The 24,696-nt window shown below is 50.2% G+C and overlaps 1 protein-coding gene across 3 annotated transcripts; it reads left to right on the top strand.

The window, feature by feature from the left end:
* The first annotated feature begins 5,831 nt into the window (after positions 1 to 5,831).
* Positions 5,832 to 20,428, top strand: t2fb (Transcription initiation factor IIF subunit beta). Of its 3 annotated transcripts, XM_045698425.2 has the most exons (10): positions 5,832 to 6,038; positions 6,262 to 6,335; positions 6,475 to 6,493; positions 6,617 to 6,761; positions 10,408 to 10,419; positions 11,236 to 11,289; positions 13,162 to 13,243; positions 13,339 to 13,438; positions 13,674 to 13,817; positions 18,520 to 20,428. In XM_045698425.2, exons 1-10 carry the CDS (start codon positions 5,973 to 5,975, stop codon positions 18,649 to 18,651), a joined length of 828 nt encoding a protein of 275 aa, XP_045554381.1. In that variant the 5' UTR covers positions 5,832 to 5,972; the 3' UTR covers positions 18,652 to 20,428. The 3 variants fall into 3 exon arrangements, with proteins under 3 accessions (XP_045554381.1, XP_045554384.1, NP_001167406.1); NM_001173935.1 differs by lacking the exon at positions 11,236 to 11,289 and having other exon boundaries at positions 5,905 to 6,038; XM_045698428.2 differs by lacking the exons at positions 10,408 to 10,419; positions 11,236 to 11,289.
* Positions 20,429 to 24,696: the final 4,268 nt, after the last annotated feature.

Raw genomic sequence — 24,696 nt, 5'->3', positions numbered from 1 at the left:
TAACTCTCGACCTGTAATCGCACACCTCCAGAACCCAATCGACCCGTTCAAAGCTTTAAATAACTCTCGACCTGTAATCGCACACCTCCAGAACCCAATCGACCCATTCAAAGCTTTAAATAACTCTCGATCTGTAACCGTACACCTCCAGAACCCAATCGACCCATTCAAAGCTTTAAATAACTCTCGACCTGTAATCGCACACCTCCAGAACCCAATCGACCCATTCAAAGCTTTAAATAACTCTCGACCTGTAACCGCACACCTCCAGAACCCAATCGACCCATTCAAAGCTTTAAATAAATCTCGACCTGTAACCGTACACCTCCAGAACCCAATCGACCCATTCAAAGCTTTAAATAACTCTCGACCTGTAACCGTACACCTCCAGAACCCAATCGACCCATTCAAAGCTTTAAATAACTCTCGACCTGTAATCGCACACCTCCAGAACCCAATCGACCCATTCAAAGCTTTAAATAACTCTCGACCTGTAATCGCACACCTCCAGAACCCAATCGACCCATTCAAAGCTTTAAATAACTCTCGACCTGTAACCGCACACCTCCAGAACCCAATCGACCCATTCAAAGCTTTAAATAACTCTCGACCTGTAACCGCACACCTCCAGAACCCAATCGACCCATTCAAAGCTTTAAATAACTCTCGACCTGTAACCGCACACCTCCAGAACCCAATCGACCCATTCAAAGCTTTAAATAACTCTCGACCTGTAACCGTACACCTCCAGAACCCAATCGACCCATTCAAAGCTTTAAATAACTCTACCTTTGTAAGCTTGCAACTCTCTTGTAGTCCCAATATTTACTGTAAGATGTTTACTGACAGTGAGCTGTGAAAATATAACACTGTGCAGACGTGCATGTAACATTCAGCATACAGTGGAATTCACTATTTGATGCAAGACTGATGCCCTCTATAAGAAATGTGCTAAAGATGGCCTTTAGCAGTCTAAATGTTTTACATTTTTACATTTTTTTTACATTTTAGTCATTTAGCAGACGCTCTTATCCAGAGCGACTTACAGTAGTGAACGCATACATTTCATAAATTTTTTTCTGTGCTGGCCCCCCGTGGGAATTGAACCCACAACCCTGGCGTTGCAAACACCATGCTCTACCAACTGAGCTACAGGGACGGCCCTAAATGTCATTTTAAATGGTAAAAATTCTTGAATGGAAAATTCTCTTAACATTAATGAATAACTTAAAATAAATATAACTTAAATATACATTATAACCTCTTCAATTAAAATAAATTATCATTATCATCTATAGAATAATATAACAAACAAAATGATAAAATCAGCAGCAGATTAAATCAAATGTATTTATAAAGCCCTTCTTACATCAGCTGATATGTCAAAATGCTGTACAGAAACCCAGCCTAAAACCCCCAAACAGCAAGCAATGCAGGTGTAGAAGCACGGTGGCTAGGAAAAACTCCCTAGAAAGGCCAAGAACCTAGGAAGAAACCTAGAGAGGAACCAGGCTATGAGGGGTGGCCAGTCCTCTTCTCGCTGTGCCGGGTGGAGATTAGAAACCTAGAGAGGAACCAGGCTATGAGGGGTGGCCAGTCCTCTTCTGGCTGTGCCGGGTGGAGATTAGAAACCTAGAGAGGAACCAGGCTATGAGGGGTGGCCAGTCCTCTTCTGGCTGTGCCGGGTGGAGATTAGAAACCTAGTGAGGAACCAGTCTATGAGGGGTGGCCAGTCCTCTTCTGGCTGTGCTGGATGGAGATTAGAAACCTAGAGAGGAACCAGGCTATGAGGGGTGGCCAGTCCTCTTCTGGCTGTGCTGGGTGGAGATTAGAAACCTAGTGAGGAACCAGGCTATGAGGGGTGGCCAGTCCTCTTCTGGCTGTGCTGGATGGAGATTAGAAACCTAGAGAGGAACCAGGCTATGAGGGGTGGCCCGTCCTCTTCTGGCTGTGCCGGGTGGAGATTATAACAGAACATGGCCTAGATGTTCAAATGTTCATAAATGACCAGCAGGGTCAAATAATAATAATCACAGTGGTTGTCGAGGGTGCAACAGGTCAGCACCTCAGGAGTAAATGTCAGTTGGCTTTTTATAGCTGAGCATTCAGAGTATCTCTACCGCTCCTGCTGTTTGAACGAAGTATACATACCAACTAGACAATAAGCAGCTGGAAAAGTGGAAATGGAAAATGGAAAACAAAATGGAAATGAAAAGGCCTGATGGTGGCGCTAGAGGAAAGGTCAAGAGGTCACCAAATCAATAGGTTTCTTCCACTTGGGGTCTTGATTGTAAACAACATATTTTATGGTCAATCCAGCCATTACTATGAGATACATCTTGTTCTCAGTCTGTTCTCAGTCTGTTCTCAGTCTGTTCTCAGTCTGTTCTCAGTCTGTTCTCAGTTCTTGTTCTCAGTTCTTGTTCTCAGTCTGTTCTCAGTCTGTTCTCAGTCTGTTCTCAGTCTGTTCTCAGTCTGTTCTCAGTTCTTGTTCTCAGTTCTTGTTCTCAGTCTGTTCTCAGTTCTTGTTCTCAGTTCTTGTTCTCAGTCTGTTCTCAGTCTGTTCTCAGTCTGTTCTCAGTTCTTGTTCTCAGTCTGTTCTCAGTCTTGTTCTCAGTCTTGTTCTCAGTCTGTTCTCAGTCTGTTCTCAGTTCTTGTTCTCAGTTCTTGTTCTCAGTCTGTTCTCAGTCTGTTCTCAGTCTGTTCTCAGTTCTTGTTCTCAGTTCTTGTTCTCAGTCTGTTCTCAGTCTGTTCTCAGTTCTTGTTCTCAGTTCTTGTTCTCAGTTCTTGTTCTCAGTCTGTTCTCAGTCTGTTCTCAGTCTTGTTCTCAGTTCTTGTTCTCAGTTCTTGTTCTCAGTCTTGTTCTCAGTTCTTGTTCTCAGTCTGTTCTCAGTCTGTTCTCAGTCTGTTCTCAGTTCTTGTTCTCAGTTCTTGTTCTCAGTCTGTTCTCAGTTCTTGTTCTCAGTTCTTGTTCTCAGTTCTTGTTCTCAGTCTGTTCTCAGTTCTTGTTCTCAGTCTTGTTCTCAGCCTGTGGGCATCATGTTGTGTAGTGATCCAATATCCATAGCCATGCCATTTAACAGTTATCACTGGCCCTTGCTCAGCTTTACTCACCAAGAGCCCAGCGCTGAGCCTTCTTGGTAGCAAAGTCACTGATTTAAGTCTTTGAAGTCCAGCTTTCTAGCTAACTGACTTTCAATGGACAGCATTGCAAGACTGCGAAGCCTGTCCTGGGACATAGTGGACCTCAAATAGTAAAAAAATAAATAATAATTATGTTTTATCTTACTGAAAGTTCTCTCAATACCAGCAACAGTTACAGGCAGTGTGCAAAATATACATAAAGCAATGCTCACTTCTCCCAAAATGCTTTGCAGCTGCATCTTACAAACTGCATTCAGGAGACCAAGAGGGGACAAGTGGCAGCATATCCAGTGTCCAGGAGACCAAGAGGGGACAAGTTAGGAGGGGAAAGTGGCAGCAGATACAGTGTTCAGGAGACCAAGAGGGGACAAGTTAGGAGGGGAAAGTGGCAGCAGATACAGTGTTCAGGAGACCAAGAGGGGACAAGTTAGGAGGGGAAAGTGGCAGCAGATACAGTGTCCAGGTGTATCTTACTTCATGTCGAAACTCAGGTGTAAGATCTCTAGAATACTTCATGATCAGCGGATGGCACACAGAAGGGACTTTATCCTCCACTAATCTGAAAAAACTTTCAGAACAGCAGAAAATTATTCTACAAATGTTTGCAGTGGTGTGGAACTTAGTGTCCAAGTCACTTATGATGTTGTCCATAGAAGTGAAAAACACTGTGTTCTGAAACACATTTGCTGCACTGTCCTGAGCTGTTTCCTCTTCAGATGTCTCATCATGTAACCTCTTCCTTTTTCCTCTGGCGGCTGTGTTCCCTACTAAATTGAGGTGCAATGTTCATTTGCGTAGCAATCAGTGTTGCCTCAGACAGGAGAGACGTCCATCCATCTCTAAGAGCCGGCATCTCTTCCTTTATTAAGGCTCTGATATTGGCTCCCTCTGACAGGAGAGACGTCCATCCATCTCTAAGAGCCTGCATCTCTTCCTTTATTAAGGCTCTGATATTGGCTCCCTCTGACAGGAGAGACGTCCATCCATCTCTAAGAGCCGGCATCTCTTCCTTTATTAAGGCTCTGATATTGGCTCCCTCTGACAGGAGAGACGTCCATCCATCTCTAAGAGCCGGCATCTCTTCCTTTATTAAGGCTATTGATATTGGCTCCCTCTGACAGGAGAGACGTCCATCCATCTCTAAGAGCCTGCATCTCTTCCTTTATTAAGGCTCTGATATTGGCTCCCTCTGACAGGAGAGACGTCCATCCATCTCTAAGAGCCTGCATCTCTTCCTTTATTAAGGCTCTGATATTGGCTCCCTCAGACAGGAGAGACTTCCATCCATCTCTAAGAGCCTGCATCTCTTCCTTTATTAAGGCTCTGATATTGGCTCCCTCAGACAGGAGAGACGTCCATCCATCTCTAAGAGCCGGCATCTCTTCCTTTATTAAGGCTCTGATATTGGCTCCCTCTGTGTCAAGTCAGATTTTTCCTGACTGGAGAATCACATTCCTGTCCTCAATGCATTGCAATACCTGCAATTATGTCACCTGACACAATTCAACACAATGCTGCTCACCACCTTCAGGGGTATGGGTGGACAGGGCTGGTTCAGGAGGATGGGTGGACAGGGCTGGTTCAGGGGTATGGGGAGACAGGGCTGGTTCAGGGGGATGGGGAGACAGGGCTGGTTCAGGAGGATGGGTGGACAGGGCTGGTTCAGGAGGATGGGTGGACAGGGCTGGTTCAGGAGGATGGGTGGACAGGGCTGGTTCAGGGGGATGGGGAGACAGGGCTGGTTCAGGGGGATGGGGAGACAGGGCTGGTTCAGGGGGATGGGGAGACAGGGCTGGTTCAGGAGGATGGGTGGACAGGGCTGGTTCAGGGGGATGGGTGGACAGGGCTGGTTCAGGAGGATGGGTGGACAGGGCTGGTTCAGGAGGATGGGTGGACAGGGCTGGTTCAGGAGGATGGGTGGACAGGGCTGGTTCAGGAGGATGGGTGGACAGGGCTGGTTCAGGGGGATGGGTGGACAGGGCTGGTTCAGGGGTATGGGTGGACAGGGCTGGTTCAGGAGGATGGGTGGACAGGGCTGGTTCAGGGGTATGGGTGGACAGGGCTGGTTCAGGAGGATGGGTGGACAGGGCTGGTTCAGGAGGATGGGGAGACAGGGCTGGTTCAGGGGGATGGGGAGACAGGGCTGGTTCAGGGGTATGGGTGGACAGGGCTGGTTCAGGGGGATGGGGAGACAGGGCTGGTTCAGGGGTATGGGGATGGGTGGACAGGGCTGGTTCAGGAGGATGGGTGGACAGGGCTGGTTCAGGAGGATGGGTGGACAGGGCTGGTTCAGGAGGATGGGTGGACAGGGCTGGTTCAGGAGGATGGGTGGACAGGGCTGGTTCAGGGGGATGGGGAGACAGGGCTGGTTCAGGGGGATGGGGAGACAGGGCTGGTTCAGGAGGATGGGTGGACAGGGCTGGTTCAGGGGTATGGGGATGGGTGGACAGGGCTGCTGAGCCTGAAGCTGCATTTGTTGGGCCTGGCACCAGGCAGGAAAACATTATTTAGTATGAATAGCTTGCTAAAAGTTTGCCTGCATTGATTAAATGTCGGCTAAAAGAGGAGCGAAATGTAAACACTGAATTTTCTGTGGAGATATTTAGTAACTAATGTTAGGGGAGTAAAAGTAAATGATTGACCACCGAACTTCGAGTTCTAGTATTTCCGGTTTCGCGAGTCCTGTCTGTCTCTCCTGTGCCTCCGTAGTTATGGTTTGTTCCTTTTTCCGGACGGTGTGTTGTTTAGTTAACGTTAGCTAGCCTACCTCATAACGCCAAACGAATTGTAATGGTAACGTGTAAGAGGTCATTTCAACAGTTTTAAACATGTCAGAGAAAGGCGAAGTGGACTTAACTGGTGCTAAACAGAACACGGGCGTGTGGCTGGTAAAGGTACGTTGGAAATGTTGGGTATAAACTAGCTAGCGGCTAACACTAGTAGCTAGCTAGCGGCTAACACGACTAGCTAGCGGCTAACACGTTAGCAAACTAGTGGCAGCGCGGATGGATGAGGACGAGACTAGCGATCTATTGAAGTAGACTACAGTAACTATCATTATCATCACACTGCACAAGTTAGCTAGCTAACTTTAACAACCAGTCTCTGTGCCCACAGGTGCCCAAATACCTGTCACAGCAATGGGCCAAAGCATCAGGAAGAGGAGAGGTGGGGAAGCTCCGGATCGGCAAGTATGTAGAATTGTCTCGTTCGTGTGTTAATGGTTTGTTTGGTAATCACCATCGTTGTTTACTTTCTCTGCTAGCTAAAGAGAAGTAGCAAGCTAAGGTGATTTAGCTAATCAGTTGTTGTCTTCTTATTTTGCGTTAGGAACCAAGGGAAAGCAGAGGTAATAATAGTGACTATGGTTACAGACACAGATGAATTACATTCCTATGGAATATTGATCCCCACTCAGCCAGCGGTGTCCTGGTCCTAAACTGATTTAAACTTAACACTTGTTGTGAACCAGGTGGCATTCACTCTGAACGAAGACCTGACCATGATTGACAGCCTCGGGGACAAGCCATCGGGGGTGCAGGCCCCCAGGGACCACCCGTTCACCATGCAGACTGTAGGAGGACAGACCCTGGCCGTGTTCACTGAGACCCAGTCAGGTAAGGAACAGTTACCTGGCCTCCAGCTGTAAACATGATGATGAAGAAGAAGAACAGTGTCTATTTTGGTGCACTCAGGAGCTGTGTGCTAAATGGCACCATACTACCTTAGTGTGTGTGCTAAATGGCACCATACTACCTTAGTGTGTGTGCTAAATGGCACCATACTACCTAAGTGTGTGTGCTAAATGGCACCATACTACCTTAGTGTGTGTGCTAAATGGCACCATACTACCTAAGTGTGTGTGCTAAATGGCACCATACTACCTAAGTGTGTGTGCTAAATGGCACCATACTACCTTAGTGTGTGTGCTAAATGGCACCATACTACCTTAGTGTGTGTGCTAAATGGCACCATACTACCTTAGTGTGTGTGCTAAATGGCACCATACTACCTAAGTGTGTGTGCTAAATGGCACCATACTACCTTAGTGTGTGTGGGGCGCCACACTACCTAAGTGTGTGTGCTAAATGGCACCATACTACCTTAGTGTGTGTGGGGCGCCACACTACCTAAGTGTGTGTGGGGCGCCACACTACCTAAGTGTGTGTGCTAAATGGCACCATACTACCTTAGTGTGTGTGCTAAATGGCACCATACTACCTTAGTGTGTGTGGGGCGCCACACTACCTAAGTGTGTGTGCTAAATGGCGCCATACTACCTAAGTGTGTGTGCTAAATGGCGCCATACTACCTAAGTGTGTGTGCTAAATGGCACCATACTACCTAAGTGTGTGTGCTAAATGGCACCATACTACCTAAGTGTGTGTGGGGCACCATACTACCTAAGTGTGTGTGCTAAATGGCACCATACTACCTAAGTGTGTGTGCTAAATGGCACCATACTACCTAAGTGTGTGTGCTAAATGGCACCATACTACCTAAGTGTGTGTGCTAAATGGCACCATACTACCTAAGTGTGTGTGCTAAATGGCACCATACTACCTAAGTGTGTGTGCTAAATGGCACCATACTACCTAAGTGTGTGTGCTAAATGGCACCATACTACCTAAGTGTGTGTGCTAAATGGCACCATACTACCTAAGTGTGTGTGCTAAATGGCACCATACTACCTAAGTGTGTGTGCTAAATGGCACCATACTACCTAAGTGTGTGTGGGGCGCCATACTACCTAAGTGTGTGTGCTAAATGGCGCCACACTACCTAAGTGTGTGTGGGGCGCCACCCTACCTAAGTGTGTGTGGGGCGCCACCCTACCTAAGTGTGTGTGGGGCGCCACCCTACCTAAGTGTGTGTGCTAAATGGCGCCACCCTACCTACGTGTGTGTGGGGCGCCACCCTACCTAAGTGTGTGTGGGGCGCCACCCTACCTAAGTGTGTGTGGGGCGCCACACTACCTAAGTGTGTGTGGGGCGCCACCCTACCTAAGTGTGTGTGGGGCGCCACCCTACCTAAGTGTGTGTGGGGCGCCACCCTACCTAAGTGTGTGTGGGGCGCCACCCTACCTAAGTGTGTGTGGGGCGCCACACTACCTAAGTGTGTGTGGGGCGCCACACTACCTAAGTGTGTGTGGGGCGCCACACTACCTAAGTGTGTGTGGGGCGCCACACTACCTAAGTGTGTGTGGGGCGCCACACTACCTAAGTGTGTGTGGGGCGCCACACTACCTAAGTGTGTGTGCTAAATGGCGCCACACTACCTAAGTGTGTGTGCTAAATGGCGCCACACTACCTAAGTGTGTGTGCTAAATGGCGCCACACTACCTAAGTGTGTGTGCTAAATGGCGCCACACTACCTAAGTGTGTGTGCTAAATGGCGCCACACTACCTAAGTGTGTGTGGGGCGCCACCCTACCTAAGTGTGTGTGGGGCGCCACCCTACCTAAGTGTGTGTGGGGCGCCACCCTACCTAAGTGTGTGTGGGGCGCCACCCTACCTAAGTGTGTGTGGGGCGCCACCCTACCTAAGTGTGTGTGGGGCGCCACCCTACCTAAGTGTGTGTGGGGCGCCACCCTACCTAAGTGTGTGTGGGGCGCCACCCTACCTAAGTGTGTGTGGGGCGCCACCCTACCTAAGTGTGTGTGGGGCGCCACCCTACCTAAGTGTGTGTGGGGCGCCACCCTACCTAAGTGTGTGTGGGGCGCCACCCTACCTAAGTGTGTGTGGGGCGCCACCCTACCTAAGTGTGTGTGGGGCGCCACCCTACCTAAGTGTGTGTGCTAAATGGCGCCACCCTACCTACGTGTGTGTGGGGCGCCACCCTACCTAAGTGTGTGTGGGGCGCCACCCTACCTAAGTGTGTGTGGGGCGCCACACTACCTAAGTGTGTGTGGGGCGCCACCCTACCTAAGTGTGTGTGGGGCGCCACCCTACCTAAGTGTGTGTGGGGCGCCACCCTACCTAAGTGTGTGTGGGGCGCCACCCTACCTAAGTGTGTGTGGGGCGCCACACTACCTAAGTGTGTGTGGGGCGCCACACTACCTAAGTGTGTGTGGAGCGCCACACTACCTAAGTGTGTGTGGGGCGCCACACTACCTAAGTGTGTGTGGGGCGCCACACTACCTAAGTGTGTGTGGGGCGCCACACTACCTAAGTGTGTGTGGGGCGCCACACTACCTAAGTGTGTGTGGGGCGCCACACTACCTAAGTGTGTGTGCTAAATGGCGCCACACTACCTAAGTGTGTGTGCTAAATGGCGCCACACTACCTAAGTGTGTGTGCTAAATGGCGCCACACTACCTAAGTGTGTGTGCTAAATGGCGCCACACTACCTAAGTGTGTGTGCTAAATGGCGCCACACTACCTAAGTGTGTGTGGGGCGCCACCCTACCTAAGTGTGTGTGGGGCGCCACCCTACCTAAGTGTGTGTGGGGCGCCACCCTACCTAAGTGTGTGTGGGGCGCCACCCTACCTAAGTGTGTGTGGGGCGCCACCCTACCTAAGTGTGTGTGGGGCGCCACCCTACCTAAGTGTGTGTGGGGCGCCACCCTACCTAAGTGTGTGTGGGGCGCCACCCTACCTAAGTGTGTGTGGGGCGCCACCCTACCTAAGTGTGTGTGGGGCGCCACCCTACCTAAGTGTGTGTGGGGCGCCACCCTACCTAAGTGTGTGTGGGGCGCCACCCTACCTAAGTGTGTGTGGGGCGCCACCCTACCTAAGTGTGTGTGGGGCGCCACCCTACCTAAGTGTGTGTGGGGCGCCACCCTACCTAAGTGTGTGTGGGGCGCCACCCTACCTAAGTGTGTGTGGGGCGCCACCCTACCTAAGTGTGTGATGGGGCGCCACCCTACCTAAGTGTGTGTGGGGCGCCACCCTACCTAAGTGTGTGTGGGGCGCCACCCTACCTAAGTGTGTGTGGGGCGCCACCCTACCTAAGTGTGTGTGGGGCGCCACCCTACCTAAGTGTGTGATGGGGCGCCACCCTACCTAAGTGTGTGTGGGGCGCCACCCTACCTAAGTGTGTGTGGGGCGCCACCCTACCTAAGTGTGTGTGGGGCGCCACCCTACCTAAGTGTGTGGGAGTAAGGTGCTGTTTGAGTAACCATGACACCTGAAGGTCATGTTGTTTGAGTCATAACCTGGATTTGAATGTGTAGTCAGATAATATTCACTGTGAAAATGCCTTGTGTTGTCACGACTGCAAATGAGCCTGGTTTGTGATCATGGCTGATCTTTCACCCATTAGAGTCATCTAAGGGTAAGTAGTTCTGTGTGTCTGTGTGTATCCCCTCCGCCTCAGGGTAAGTAGTACTGTGTGTATCCCTACGCCTCTCTCTCCTTCTCCATCTCTCTCTCTGCCCCTTCCCGTCTCTTTCCATCTCTCTCTCTCTCTGCTCCTTCCCGTCTCTCTCCATCTCTCTCTCTCTGCCCCTTCCCGTCTCTCTCCATCTCTCTGTCTTTGTTGTGGGCTGCATGTTTAATTTCTGTTGCCACAGCAGAACAGATGAAGGTCCTCTGCTTGTCTCAGTAACTCCGCTGGCTGTCTCTCAGATCGGATCAGAACCACTGTGAATCAATCAGCTCAGTAGTTGAGATATATGATCTGCTGCTGAATGATATTTGGAGCTTGTTAAATAACATAAACAAACCAATCAATAGGATGGTATTGATCTGGTGTGGAGTGCTTGGTTTGACGTGCATGATCTTGATGCCTCTTCTAATGTGCACGTCCTGCCTTCCGTCCGTCCGTCCTTCCTCTCTCCTCTCCCTCGAGGGTGTGTGTGTCAGTGTGAAGCTCATGGTTTATCCTTGTATGTGGGTTGGAGACGGTGTATATAAAGTTCTGTTTGAGATACTTCCTGGTTTGAGTGTTGAAGTCTAGCCACCGTCAGATGTGTTGTTCTGCAACGTGTTGAAGACCGCCGTCGTTGCCGAGCAGTTCATCTCCGCGGTTACTGCCTCTTCGCCAGAAAGCGGCTAGTCTAAACCCTGGTGTTGTTTCTTACTGGCCCACCCTCTCCTTCCCTCCCTCCCTTCCCTCCCTCCCTTCCCTCCCTCCCTTCCCTCCCTGTAGGCCAGTCAGAAGAGAGATCTGATGGCAGCAGCTCAGTTTCAGGGACAGGCCCAGGTGAGTCCCCTCAGTCTCTTCCCCACTGAGATGTGTTGAGGCTGGGCAGGAGGCTGGAGGCTAGGCCTCTGGTGGAGGTTGGTGAGAGGTGTTGAGGCTGGAGGCTAGGCCTCTGGTGGAGGTTGGTGAGAGGTGTTGAGGCTGGAGGTTAGGCCTCTGTCTGGTGGAGGTTGGTGAGAGGTGTTGAGGCTGGAGGTTAGGCCTCTGTCTGGTAGAGGTTGGTGAGAGGGGTTGAGGCTGGAGGTTAGGCCTCTGTCTGGTGGAGGTTGGTGAGAGGTGTTGAGGCTGGAGGTTAGGCCTCTGTCTGGTGGAGGTTGGTGAGAGGTGTTGAGGCTGGAGGTTAGGCCTCTGGTGGAGGTTGGTGAGAGGTGTTGAGGCTGGAGGTTAGGCCTCTGTCTGGTGGAGGTTGGTGAGAGGTGTTGAGGCTGGAGGTTAGGCCTCTGTCTGGTGGAGGTTGGTGAGAGGTGTTGAGGCTGGAGGTTAGGTCTCAGTCTGGTGGAGGTGTTGAGGCTGGAGGTTAGGCCTCTGTCTGGTGGAGGTTGGTGAGAGGTGTTGAGGCTGGAGGTTAGGCCTCTGTCTGGTGGAGGTTGGTGAGAGGTGTTGAGGCTGGAGGTTAGGCCTCTGTCTGGTGGAGGTTGGTGAGAGGTGTTGAGGCTGGAGGTTAGGCCTCTGGTGGAGGTTGGTGAGAGGTGTTGAGGCTGGAGGTTAGGCCTCTGTCTGGTGGAGGTTGGTGAGAGGTGTTGAGGCTGGAGGTTAGGCCTCTGTCTGGTGGAGGTTGGTGAGAGGTGTTGAGGCTGGAGGTTAGGCCTCTGTCTGGTGGAGGTTGGTGAGAGGTGTTGAGGCTGGAGGTTAGGCCTCTGTCTGGTGGAGAATGTTGATCAGTTGGGCTCTCTTCTCCTGTTAGACGACCCTAGTGATCAGTTAGTCTCTCTTCTTCTGGCGTTAGACGACCCTAGTGATCAGTTAGTCTCTCTTCTCCTGTTAGACGACCCTAGTGATCAGTTAGTCTCTCTTCTCCTGTTAGACGACCCTAGTGATCAGTTAGTCTCTCTTCTTCTGTCGTTAGACGACCCTAGTGATCAGTTAGTCTCTCTTCTCCTGTTAGACGACCCTAGTGATCAGTTAGTCTCTCTTCTCCTGTTAGACGACCCTAGTGATCAGTTAGTCTCTCTTCTTCTGTCGTTAGACGACCCTAGTGATCAGTTAGTCTCTCTTCTCCTGTTAGACGACCCTAGTGATCAGTTGGCCTCTCTTCTTCTGGGGTTAGACGACCCTAGTGATCAGTTAGTCTTTCTTCTCCTGTTAGACGACCCTAGTGATCAGTTAGTCTCTCTTCTTCTGTCGTTAGACGACCCTAGTGATCAGTTAGTCTCTCTTCTTCTGTCGTTAGACGACCCTAGTGATCAGTTAGTCTCTTCTCCTGTTAGACGACCCTAGTGATCAGTTAGTCTCTCTTCTCCTGTTAGACGACCCTAGTGATCAGTTAGTCTCTCTTCTCCTGTTAGACGACCCTAGTGATCAGTTGGACGACCCTAGTGATCAGTTAGTCTCTCTTCTCCTGTTAGACGACCCTAGTGATCAGTTAGTCTCTCTTCTCCTGTTAGACGACCCTAGTGATCAGTTAGTCTCTCTTCTTCTCCTGTTAGACGACCCTAGTGATCAGTTAGTCTCTCTTCTCCTGTTAGACGACCCTAGTGATCAGTTGGACGACCCTAGTGATCAGTTGGTCTCTCTTCTCCTGACTGTGTGGTCGTTGTACTGCCACTGTGGATGTCTCTCACTGAGGAATATCACATTGAAACAGATGAAATGTTGCCCAGTGAGAGAGAGAGAGAGAGAGAGTGGTGAAGTCACTGGTTCTCCTTCCTACAGAGAGAATCTCCCTGGAGGGCCTGGTGGTGCAGAGAGCTGAGTGTAGACCTGCTGTCAGCGAAAGCTACATGAAACTCAAGAGGTTCGTACCTACACACACACTCTCTCTCTCTCTCTCTCTCTCTCTCTCTCTCTCTCTCTGTCCGGCTGACGCTCACTGCTTTCTCCTGTCCCCAGACTGCAGATAGAAGAGTTATCCAAGCCATTGAGATTGTCTCAGCAACTAGAAAAGGCTGTTACCACCAACTACAAACCAGTGGCCAATCATTCCTACAACGTAAGGAGTCCTGGCTGCTGCACGAGCTGTCGTTACTCTGTTAAGGACGTGTTCACTGTCTGTTCACATTTTAGGCCCCTTAACAACAACAAAATCAGCCAGACATTTCCTCCCTCCCTCCCTCCCTCCCTCGAGCTGGACTAATACAGTGTGTGTGTGTGTGTGTGTGTGTGTGTGTGTGTGTGTGTGTGTGTGTGTGTGTGTGTGTGTGTGGTGTGTGTGTGTGTGTGTCCAGCTGGAGTATGACAGGAAGAAGAAGGACGAAGGTAAAAGAGCGAGGGCCGATAAGCAGCAGGTGTTGGACATGTTGTTCTCGGCTTTTGAGAAACACCAATATTACAACATCAAGGACCTGGTGGACATCACCAAACAACCTGTGGTGAGGAAGGGGGAGAGGGGCACTGTGGTGAGGAAGGGGGAGAGGGGCACTGTGGAGGGGGAGAGAGAGGGGCGCTGTGGAGGGGGAGAGAGGGGGGCGCTGTGGAGGGGGAGAGAGAGGGGCGCTGTGGAGGGGGAGAGAGGGGGGCGCTGTGGAGGGGGAGAGAGGGGGGCGCTGTGGAGGGGGAGAGAGAGGGGCGCTGTGGAGGGGGAGAGAGGGGGGCGCTGTGGAGGGGGAGAGAGAGGGGCGCTGTGGAGGGGGAGAGAGAGGGGCGCTGTGGAGGGGGAGAGAGAGGGGCGCTGTGGAGGGGGAGAGAGAGGGGCGCTGTGGAGGGGGAGAGAGAGGGGCGCTGTGGAGGGGGGGAGAGGGGCGCTGTGGAGGGGGGGAGAGGGGCGCTGTGGAGGGGGGGAGAGGGGCGCTGTGGGGGGGGAGAGGGGCGCTGTGGAGGGGGAGAGGGGCGCTGTGGAGGGGGGCGCTGTGGGGGGGGAGAGAGGGGGGCGCTGTGGAGGGGGAGAGAGGGGCGCTGTGCCACAGTACTTCAATGTAATAGAAACACAAAGGCCTGTTAAGTACTGTATAATAGAGGTCGACCGATTATGATTTTTCCATGCCGATGCCGATTAATCGGCAGATTTTTTTTTTTTACATATTTTTTATTTATTTGTAATAATGACAATTACAACGATACTGAATGAACTTATTTTAACTTAATATAATACATCAATAAAATCAATTTAGCCTCAAATAAATAATGAAACATGTTCAATTTGGTTTAAATAATGCAAAAACAAAGTGTTGGAGAAGAAAGTAAAAGTGCAATATGTGCCATGTAAGAAAGCTAACGTTTAAGTTCCTTGATCAGAACATGAGAACATATGAAAGCTGGTGGTTCCTTTTAACATGAGTCTTCAATATTCCCAGGTAAGAAGTTTTAGGTTGTAGTTATTATAGGAATTATAGGACTATTTCTCTCTACAATTTTTATTTCATATACCTTTGACTATTGGATGTTCTTATAGGCACTTTAGTATTGCCAGTGTAACAGTATAGCTTCCGTCCCTCTCCTCGCTCCTACCTGGGCTCGAACCAGGAACACATCGACAACAGCCACCCTCAAAGCAGCGTTACCCATGCAGAGCAAGGGGAGCAACTACTCCAAGTCTCAGAGCGAGTGACGTTTGAAACACTATTAGCGCGCACCCGCTAACTAGCTAGCCATTTCACATCGGTTACACCAGCCTAATCTTGGGAGTTAATAGGCTTGAAGTCATAAACAGCGCAATGCATTGCGAAGGGCTGCTGGCAAAACACACGAAAGTGCTATTTTGAATGAATGCTTACGAGCCTGCTGGTGCCTACCACCGCTCAGTCAGACTGCTCTATCAAATCATAGACTTAATTATAATATAATAAACACACAGAAACACGAGCCTTAGGTCATTAATATGGTCGAATCCGGAAACTATCATCTCGAAAACAAAACGTTATTCCTGTTACATTGCACAACCTTCAGTGGTATGTCATAATTACGTAAAATTCTGGCAAATTAGTTCGCAACGAGCCAGGCGGCCCAAACTGTTGCATATACCCTGACTCTGCGTGCAATTTCACCTGGTTAATATTGCCTGCTAACCGGGATTTCTTTGAGTTAAATATGCAGGTTTAAAAAATATATACTTCTGTGTATTGATTTTAAGAAAGGCATTGATGTTTATGGTTGGAGCAACGTGTACCTAAGCGATTATATGCAACGCAGGACAGGCTAGATAAACTAGTAATATCGTCAACCATGTGTAGTTAACTGGTGATTATGATTGATTGATTGTTTTTTATAAGATAAGTTTAATACTAGCTAACAACTTACCTTGGCTTCTTGCTGCCTTCGCATAACAGGTAGTCAGCCTGCCATGCAGGCTCCTCGTGGAGTTTAATGTAAAGCAGGTGGTTAGAGCGTTGGACTAGTTATCCGTAAGGTTGCAAGATTGAATCTCCGAGCTGACAAGGTAAAAATCTGTCGTTCTGCCCCTGAACAAGGCAGTTAACCCACCGTTCCTAGGCTGTCATTGAAAATAAGAATGTGTTCTTAACCGACTTGCCAAGTTAAATAAAGGTGTAAAAAAAAAAAAAATCGGCCAAATCGGCATCCAAAAATACCGATTTCCGATTGTTATGAAAACTTGAAATCAGCCCTAATTAATCGGCCATTCCGATTAATCGGTCGACCTCTACTGTAAAATGCTCATTGTACTACCTTAAGTAAAATAGTGATTATCAGGGCCGTTCTGCCGCTATCGGCACGACCAGACGTTGAAGTTAGGTTCTGAATGAATAGTGAAAAGATATTTTCCGTAGGTTTTAAAATAAAGATTTTCCAGGACGTTGAAAATTGCCTCTTTTCCAGATGTTGAAATCGGGCTCATTTTTTGGTTCTGAATGAAAGTTGAAAATAAGTAATTTTATAGACGTCAATGTTTGGGCCAAATCAAGGCTGGTTCAGACCGGGAACAAAGTTCAGATTTGGACCGGACCAAAAACCAATGTCCGTGGATGTGGAAATGAAGGCCGGTCCGAAACTGACGCCAAAATAAGATGTTGAAAAGGCGTCAGCATCGGTCCGTGCTTACTGAGGTGTTACCAAAAAACAACATCCGGACAGGACCAAACAAAAAGACGTGCTTACTGGGGTGTAGTCGACCCTGTCGCCCCCTCAGTGGAATTGTATGAATGTCCATCCATGTGGCGGACACACTGTTAGTAAAACAGGACGTTGCGTTGTATTTATTAGTCCTGATTCCTGTGACTAATCAATTTTGTATATTTGCAGACGTATTTAATAAATTTTTCGCTATAAATCAGCTTGTCAAAAAAATAATTGAAAGATACAAACTTGAAGCCACTGATCATGACAATGGGGTGAAACTCCTGGACAACAGCTGTGATTGTCCATTTTACCTTGACCCCTACTGTTTTCAGGATATGTTGTAAACACGACAGCTCTTTTCAACAAACAAAAAATGTGTTGCCATTTTAGGTAACAGGCTATTTTTCAGAGAAACATGCGGGATTTAAAAAAAAAAAAAAGTGTCTTGTCTCGTTACATTGTCGTCCATTTTGTCTCCAGCCTGTAGACAACAGAAAAGGCCACCTCCTCTTTCTACCATAGCTTCATCTGCTACATGATTTATGTTGGATAATTTTTTGGGGGAGGAGTCTCTTCAACAGCACCCTGGAGTGGTGCGCTGGGAATGGACAAGATCAAATATTTTACACCTTTGCCTTTGACAAAATGGACGGCACATTTAGCGCTCGTCTCAAAAGCCCATATGAGAGAGAGTCATTGTTTTGTGGCAGAATTAGGTGAGGTTTTATGTGTTGTTGTTAGAGCTGCGTCGTGGTTAGTTTAGTAGAGACGGCTGCCTAGTGAACGGGTCGTCTGCGGGTCTTGGTTAGTTTAGTAGAGACGGCTGCCTAGTGAACGAGTCGTCTGCCTAGTGAACGGGTCGTCTGCGGGTCTTGGTTAGTTTAGTAGAGACGGCTGCCTAGTGAACGGGTCGTCTGCCTAGTGAACGGGTCGTCTGCGGGTCTTGGTTAGTTTAGTAGCGACGGCTGCCTAGTGAACGGGTCGTCTGCCTAGTGAACGGGTCGTCTGCGGGTCTTGGTTAGTTTAGTAGAGACGGCTGCCTAGTGAACGGGTCGTCTGCCTAGTGAACGGGTCGTCTGCGGGTCTTGGTTAGTTTAGTAGAGACGGCTGCCTAGTGAACGGGTCGTCTGCCTAGTGAACGGGTCGTCTGCGGGTCTTGGTTAGTTTAGTAGAGACGGCTGCCTAGTGAACGGGTCGTCTGCGGGTCTTGGTTAGTTTAGTAGAGACGGCTGCCTAGTGAACGGGTCGTCTGCCTAGTGAACGGGTCGTCTGCGGGTCTTGGTTAGTTTAGTAGAGACGGCTGCCTAGTGAACGGGTCGTCTGCGGGTCTTGGTTAGTTTAGTAGAGACGGCTGCCTAGTGAACGAGTCGTCTGCCTAGTGAACGGGTCGTCTGCGGGTCTTGGTTAGTTTAGTAGAGACGGCTGCCTAGTGAACGGGTCGTCTGCGGGTCTTGGTTAGTTTAGTAGCGACGGCTGCCTAGTGAACGGGTCGTCTGCCTAGTGAACGGGTCGTCTGCGGGTCTTGGTTAGTTTAGTAGAGACGGCTGCCTAGTGAACGGGTCGTCTGCCTAGTGAACGGGTCGTCTGCGGGTCTTGGTTAGTTTAGTAGAGACGGCTGCCTAGTGAACGGGTCGTCTGCGGGTCTTGGTTAGTTTAGTAGAGACGGCTGCCTAGTGAACGGGTCGTCTGCCTAGTGAACGGGTCGTCTGCGGGTCTTGGTTAGTTTAGTAGAGACGGCTGCCTAGTGAACGGGTTGTCTGCCTAGTGAACGGGTCGTCTGCGGGTCTTGGTTAGTTTAGTAGTCGTCTGCCTAGTGAACGGGTCGTCTGCGGGTCTTGGTTAGTTTAGTAGAGACGGCTGCCTAGTGTGTTTCAGTCTGCGGTGGATTTTTGTCTGGTCAAGTTAGCGATGTAATACTTTCTACATAAGAGATGCAACAGGGAATTTTAGACCAGACTGGAAACTCAACGCTCTTTCTATCTCCCTATTCCTGTCTGATAGCAGTCTATATTATAATACAACACGTCGTAACTCTCGCTTGTCTCCCCCCCCTTCATTCAGAGTTACCTGAAAGAGATTCTGCGTGACATCGGCATCTACAACGTGAAGGGAACCCACAAGAACACCTGGGAGCTCAAGCCAGAGTACAGACATTACCAGGGAGGAGAGGAGGAGAAGGAGACCGACGACTAGCCTGGTCTGGGGGCTCCACCACTAGCCTGGTCTGGGGGCTCCACCACCAGGAGAAGGAGAACGACGACTAGCCTGGTCTGGGGGCTCCACCACTAGCCTGGTCTGGGGGCTCCACCACCAGGAGAAGGAGAACGACGACTAGCCTGGTCTGGGGGCTCCACCACTAGCCTGGTCTGGGGGCTCCACCACCAGGAGAAGGACGACTAGCCTGGTCTGGGGGCTCCACGACTAGCCTGGTCTGGGGGCTCCACCACCAGGAGAAGGACGACTAGCCTGGTCTGGGGGCTCCACCACCAGGAGAAGGACGACTAGCCTGGTCTGGGGGCTCCACGACTAGCCTGGTCTGGGGGCTCCACGACTAGCCTGGTCTGGGGGCTCCACGACTAGCCTGGTCTGGGGGCTCCACGACTAGCCTGACCTGGGGGCTCCACCACCAGGAGAAGGACGACTAGCCTGGTCTGGGGGCTCCACGACTAGCCTGGTCTGGGGGCTCCACGACTAGCCTGGTCTGGGGGCTCCACCACTAGGAGGAGACTGACGACTAGCCTGGTCTGGGGCCCCACCACCAGGAGAAGGACGACTAGCCTGGTCTGGGGCCCCACCACTAGGAGGAGACTGACAACTAGCCTGGTCTGGGGCCCCACCACCAGGAGGAGAAGGACGACTAGCCTGGTCTGGGGCCCCACCACTAGGAGGAGACTGACGACTAGCCTGGTCTGGGGCCCCACCACCAGGAGGACGACTAGCCTGGTCTGGGGCCCCACCACCAGAAGGACGACTAGCCTGGTCTGGGGGCTCCACCACTAGGAGGAGAAGGACGACTAGCCTGGTCTGGGGCCCCACCACCAGAAGGACGACTAGCCTGGTCTGGGGGCTCCACCACTTGGAGGAGAAGGACGACTAGCCTGGTCTGGGGCCCCACCACCAGGAGGACGACTAGCCTGGTCTGGGGGCTCCACCACTAGGAGGAGAAGGACGACTAGCCTGGTCTGGGGCCCCACCACCAGGAGGACGACTAGCCTGGTCTGGGGGCTCCACCACTAGGAGGAGGAGGACGACTAGCCTGGTCTGGGGCCCCACCACTAGGAGGAGAAGGACGACTAGCCTGGTCTGGGGCCCCACCACCAGGAGGACGACTAGCCTGGTCTGGGGGCTCCACCACTAGGAGGAGGAGGACGACTAGCCTGGTCTGGGGCCCCACCACCAGGAGGAGAAGGACGACTAGCCTGGTCTGGGGCCCCACCACCAGGAGGACGACTAGCCTGGTCTGGGGGCTCCACCACTAGGAGGAGGAGGACGACTAGCCTGGTCTGGGGCCTCCCTAGAGAGCTCACCAGTAGATGGGAGTGTCGTTTTGTTTTTAATGATGCAGAGAAGTAAAGTTGTCAAGCTTCTGATGTGTTTAGTTGGCCAGTTAGGACCAAATCACTGGCCTTATACTACATGTCGATGAAGTCCCAAGTGGCACCCTGTTCCCTATATAGTGCACTACTTTCAAACCAGGACCCCTTGTCAAATTTAGTGCACAGGGTGCCACTTGGGGACACATTTGAAGGATTCCTAGTGTTCTGAGCAGTGAGGTGCTTTAGGTTCATCTCACCTGGGCCACTATGAGCTGGTTTATTCCTGTGTTTGTTATCTGACCGTTTTACATTCAATCAGGGATCCTTCAGAAGTGTTTTCTGCGTACAGATACACGGCAACCAAGGGTCAATACGTACAAGTTGTTTTTAATGGACTGTTGGAATAAAAAAAATTAAATTATTTCGTAAAAAAATGTACCTGTCTGCTTTTCTTTAAGATAAGAAACAATACTGTGCTGCCGTATTCATTGGCCAAGGCTTTCGACTCTGTCAATCACCACATCCTCATCGGCAGACTCGACAGCCTTGGTTTCTCAAATGACTGCCTCGCCTGGTTCACCAACTACTTCTCTGATAGAGTTCAGTGTGTCAAATCGGAGGGCCTGTTGTCCGGACCTCTGGCAGTCTCTATGGGGGTGCCACAGGGTTCAATTCTCGGGCCAACTCTTTTCTCTGTATACATCAATGATGTCGCTCTTGCTGCTGGGGAGTCTCTGATCCACCTCTATGCAGACAACACCATTCTGTATACTTCTGGCCCTTCTTTGGACACTTAACCCTCCAGACGAGCTTCAATACCATATAACTCTCCTTCCGTGGCCTCCAACTGCTCTTAAATACAAGTAAAACTAAATGCATGCTCTTCAACCGATACCTGCCCGCCCGTCCAGCATCACTACTCTGGACGGTTCTGACTTAGAATATGTGGACAACTACAAATACCTGGGTGTCTGGTTAGACTGTAAACTCTCCTTCCAGACTCACATCAAACATCTCCAATCCAAAATTAAATCTAGAATCGGCTTCCTATTTCGCAACAAAGCATCCTTCACTCATGCTGCCAAACATACCCTCGTAAAACTGACTATCCTACCGATCCTCGACTTCGGCGATGTCATTTACAAAATAGCCTCCAACACTCTACTTAATAAACTGGATGCAGTCTATCACAGTGCCATCCGTTTTGTCACCAAAGCCCCATATACTACCCACCACTGCAACCTGTACGCTCACGTTGGCTGGCCTTCGCTTCATACTCGTCGCCAAACCCACTGGCTCCAGGTCATCTACAAGACCCTGCTAGGTAAAGTCCCCCCTTATCTCCACTCACTGGTCACCATAGCAGCACCCACCTGTAGCACGTGCTCCAGCAGGTATATCTCTCTGGTCACCCCCAAAGCCTATTCCTCCTTTGGCTGCCTCTCCTTCCAGTTCTCTGCTGACAATGACTGGAACGAACTACAAAAATCTCTGAAACTGGAAACACTTATCTCCCTCACTAGCTTTAAGCACCAGCTCCCAGATCACTGCACCTGTACATAGCCCATCTATAATTTAGGCCAAACAACTACCTCTTCCCCTGCTGTATTTATTTAGCTCCTTTGCACCCCATTATTTCTACTTTGCACTTTCTTCCACTACAAATCTACCATTCCAGTGTTTAATTGCTATATTGTATTTACTTCGCCACCATGGCCTATTTATTGCCTTTACCTCCCTTATCTCACCTCATTTGCTCACATTGTATATAGACTTATTTTTCTACTGTATTATTGACTGTATGTTTGTTTTACTCCATGTGTAACTCTGTGTTGTTGTATGTTGTCGAACTGCTTTGCTTTATCTTGGCCAGGTCGCAATTGTAAATGAGAACTTGTTCTCAACTAGCCTACCTGGTTAAATAAAGGACTTGTTCTCAACTAGCCTACCTGGTTAAATAAAGGACTTGTTCTCAACTAGCCTACCTGGTTAAATAAAGGACTTGTTCTCAACTAGCCTACCTGGTTAAATAAAGGACTTGTTCTCAACTAGCCTACCTGGTTAAATAAATAAAAAGTGTCATCAGAGTAGGAGCTCTGACCTAGGAACAGATCCCACCCGTCCATCTAAAACTGAGACGATAAATACAGCCCCCTGGATGGGATTCCTTCTTCTACGCGTCAGATGTTCTACAACGATAGATGCATGTCTGGATGAACGGCCGTGTTTGAGAGCATCAAAACTGATGTATCATGGGTAAATTGTGACCGACTGATGTACAAATAACATCGAGCAGTTATGTGCAAGGTGATCAGTCAGTTGACTCAACTTTAAAAAAGAAAAAAAAAAAGTTGGCCGCCATGTTGAACGAACCCAACACAGTATGGACCCAACAGATCCATCAGAACAGGGTTTCCTGACCCTCTACTCAGGGACCAGAACCCAACGTTCATCTACACAGTATGGACCCAACAGATCCATCAGAACAGGGTTTCCTGACCCTCTACTCAGGGACCAGAACCCAACGTTCATCTACACAGTATGGACCCAACAGATCCATCAGAACAGGGTTTCCTGACCCTCTACTCAGGGACCAGAACCCAACGTTCATCTACACAGTATGGACCCAACAGATCCATCAGAACAGGGTTTCCTGACCCTCTACTCAGGGACCAGAACCCAACGTTCATCTACACAGTATGGACCCAACAGATCCATCAGAACAGGGTTTCCTGACCCTCTACTCAGGGACCAGAACCCAACGTTCATCTACACAGTATGGACCCAACAGATCCATCAGAACAGGGTTTCCTGACCCTCTACTCAGGGACCAGAACCCAACGTTCATCTACACAGTATGGACCCAACAGATCCATCAGAACAGGGTTTCCTGACCCTCTACTCAGGGACCAGAACCCAACGTTCATCTACACAGTATGGACCCAACAGATCCATCAGAACAGGGTTTCCTGACCCTCTACTCAGGGACCAGAACCCAACGTTCATCTACACAGTATGGACCCAACAGATCCATCAGAACAGGGTTTCCTGACCCTCTACTCAGGGACCAGAACCCAACGTTCATCTACACAGTATGGACCCAACAGATCCATCAGAACAGGGTTTCCTGACCCTCTACTCAGGGACCAGAACCCAACGTTCATCTACACAGTATGGACCCAACAGATCCATCAGAACAGGGTTTCCTGACCCTCTACTCAGGGACCAGAACCCAACGTTCATCTGGGGAGGTACTGTATCAGAGTGAAGGCAGACAGAGACACGGGGAGGTACTGTATCAGAGTGAAGGCAGACAGAGACACGGGGAGGTACTGTATCAGAGTGAAGGCAGACAGAGACACGGGGAGGTACTGTATCAGAGTGAAGGCAGACGCCAGAGACACGGGGAGGTACTGTATCAGAGTGAAGGCAGACAGAGACACGGGGAGGTACTGTATCAGAGTGAAGGCAGACAGAGACACGGGGAGGTACTGTATCAGAGTGAAGGCAGACAGAGACACGGGGAGGTACTGTATCAGAGTGAAGGCAGACAGAGACACGGGGAGGTACTGTATCAGAGTGAAGGCAGACAGAGACACGGGGAGGTACTGTATCAGAGTGAAGGCAGACAGAGACACGGGGAGGTACTGTATCAGAGTGAAGGCAGACAGAGACACGGGGAGGTACTGTATCAGAGTGAAGGCAGACGCCAGAGACACGGGGAGGTACTGTATCAGAGTGAAGGCAGACAGAGACACGGGGAGGTACTGTATCAGAGTGAAGGCAGACAGAGACACGGGGAGGTACTGTATCAGAGTGAAGGCAGACAGAGACACGGGGAGGTACTGTATCAGAGTGAAGGCAGACAGAGACACGGGGAGGTACTGTATCAGAGTGAAGGCAGACAGAGACACGGGGAGGTACTGTATCAGAGTGAAGGCAGACAGAGACACGGGGAGGTACTGTATCAGAGTGAAGGCAGACAGAGACACGGGGAGGTACTGTATCAGAGTGAAGGCAGACGCCAGAGACACGGGGAGGTACTGTATCAGAGTAAAGGCAGACAGAGACACGGGGAGGTACTGTATCAGAGTGAAGGCAGACAGAGACACGGGGAGGTACTGTATCAGAGTGAAGGCAGACAGAGACACGGGGAGGTACTGTATCAGAGTGAAGGCAGACAGAGACACGGGGAGGTACTGTATCAGAGTGAAGGCAGACAGAGACACGGGGAGGTACTGTATCAGAGTGAAGGCAGACAGAGACACGGGGAGGTACTGTATCAGAGTGAAGGCAGACAGAGACACGGGGAGGTACTGTATCAGAGTGAAGGCAGACAGAGACACGGGGAGGTACTGTATCAGAGTGAAGGCAGACAGAGACACGGGGAGGTACTGTATCAGAGTGAAGGCAGACAGAGACACGGGGAGGTACTGTATCAGAGTGAAGGCAGACAGAGACACGGGGAGGTACTGTATCAGAGTGAAGGCAGACGCCAGAGACACGGGGAGGTACTGTATCAGAGTGAAGGCAGACAGAGACACGGGGAGGTACTGTATCAGAGTGAAGGCAGACGCCAGAGACACGGGGAGGTACTGTATCAGAGTGAAGGCAGACGCCAGAGACACGGGGAGGTACTGTATCAGAGTGAAGGCAGACGCCAGAGACACGGGGAGGTACTGTATCAGAGTGAAGGCAGACG

Source organism: Salmo salar, chromosome 16, assembly GCF_965601325.2.
Source record: "Salmo salar chromosome 16, fSalSal1, whole genome shotgun sequence".
Taxonomy (NCBI): Eukaryota; Metazoa; Chordata; class Actinopteri; order Salmoniformes; family Salmonidae; genus Salmo; species Salmo salar.
This window is presented reverse-complemented; position numbering and strand designations above follow the sequence as displayed.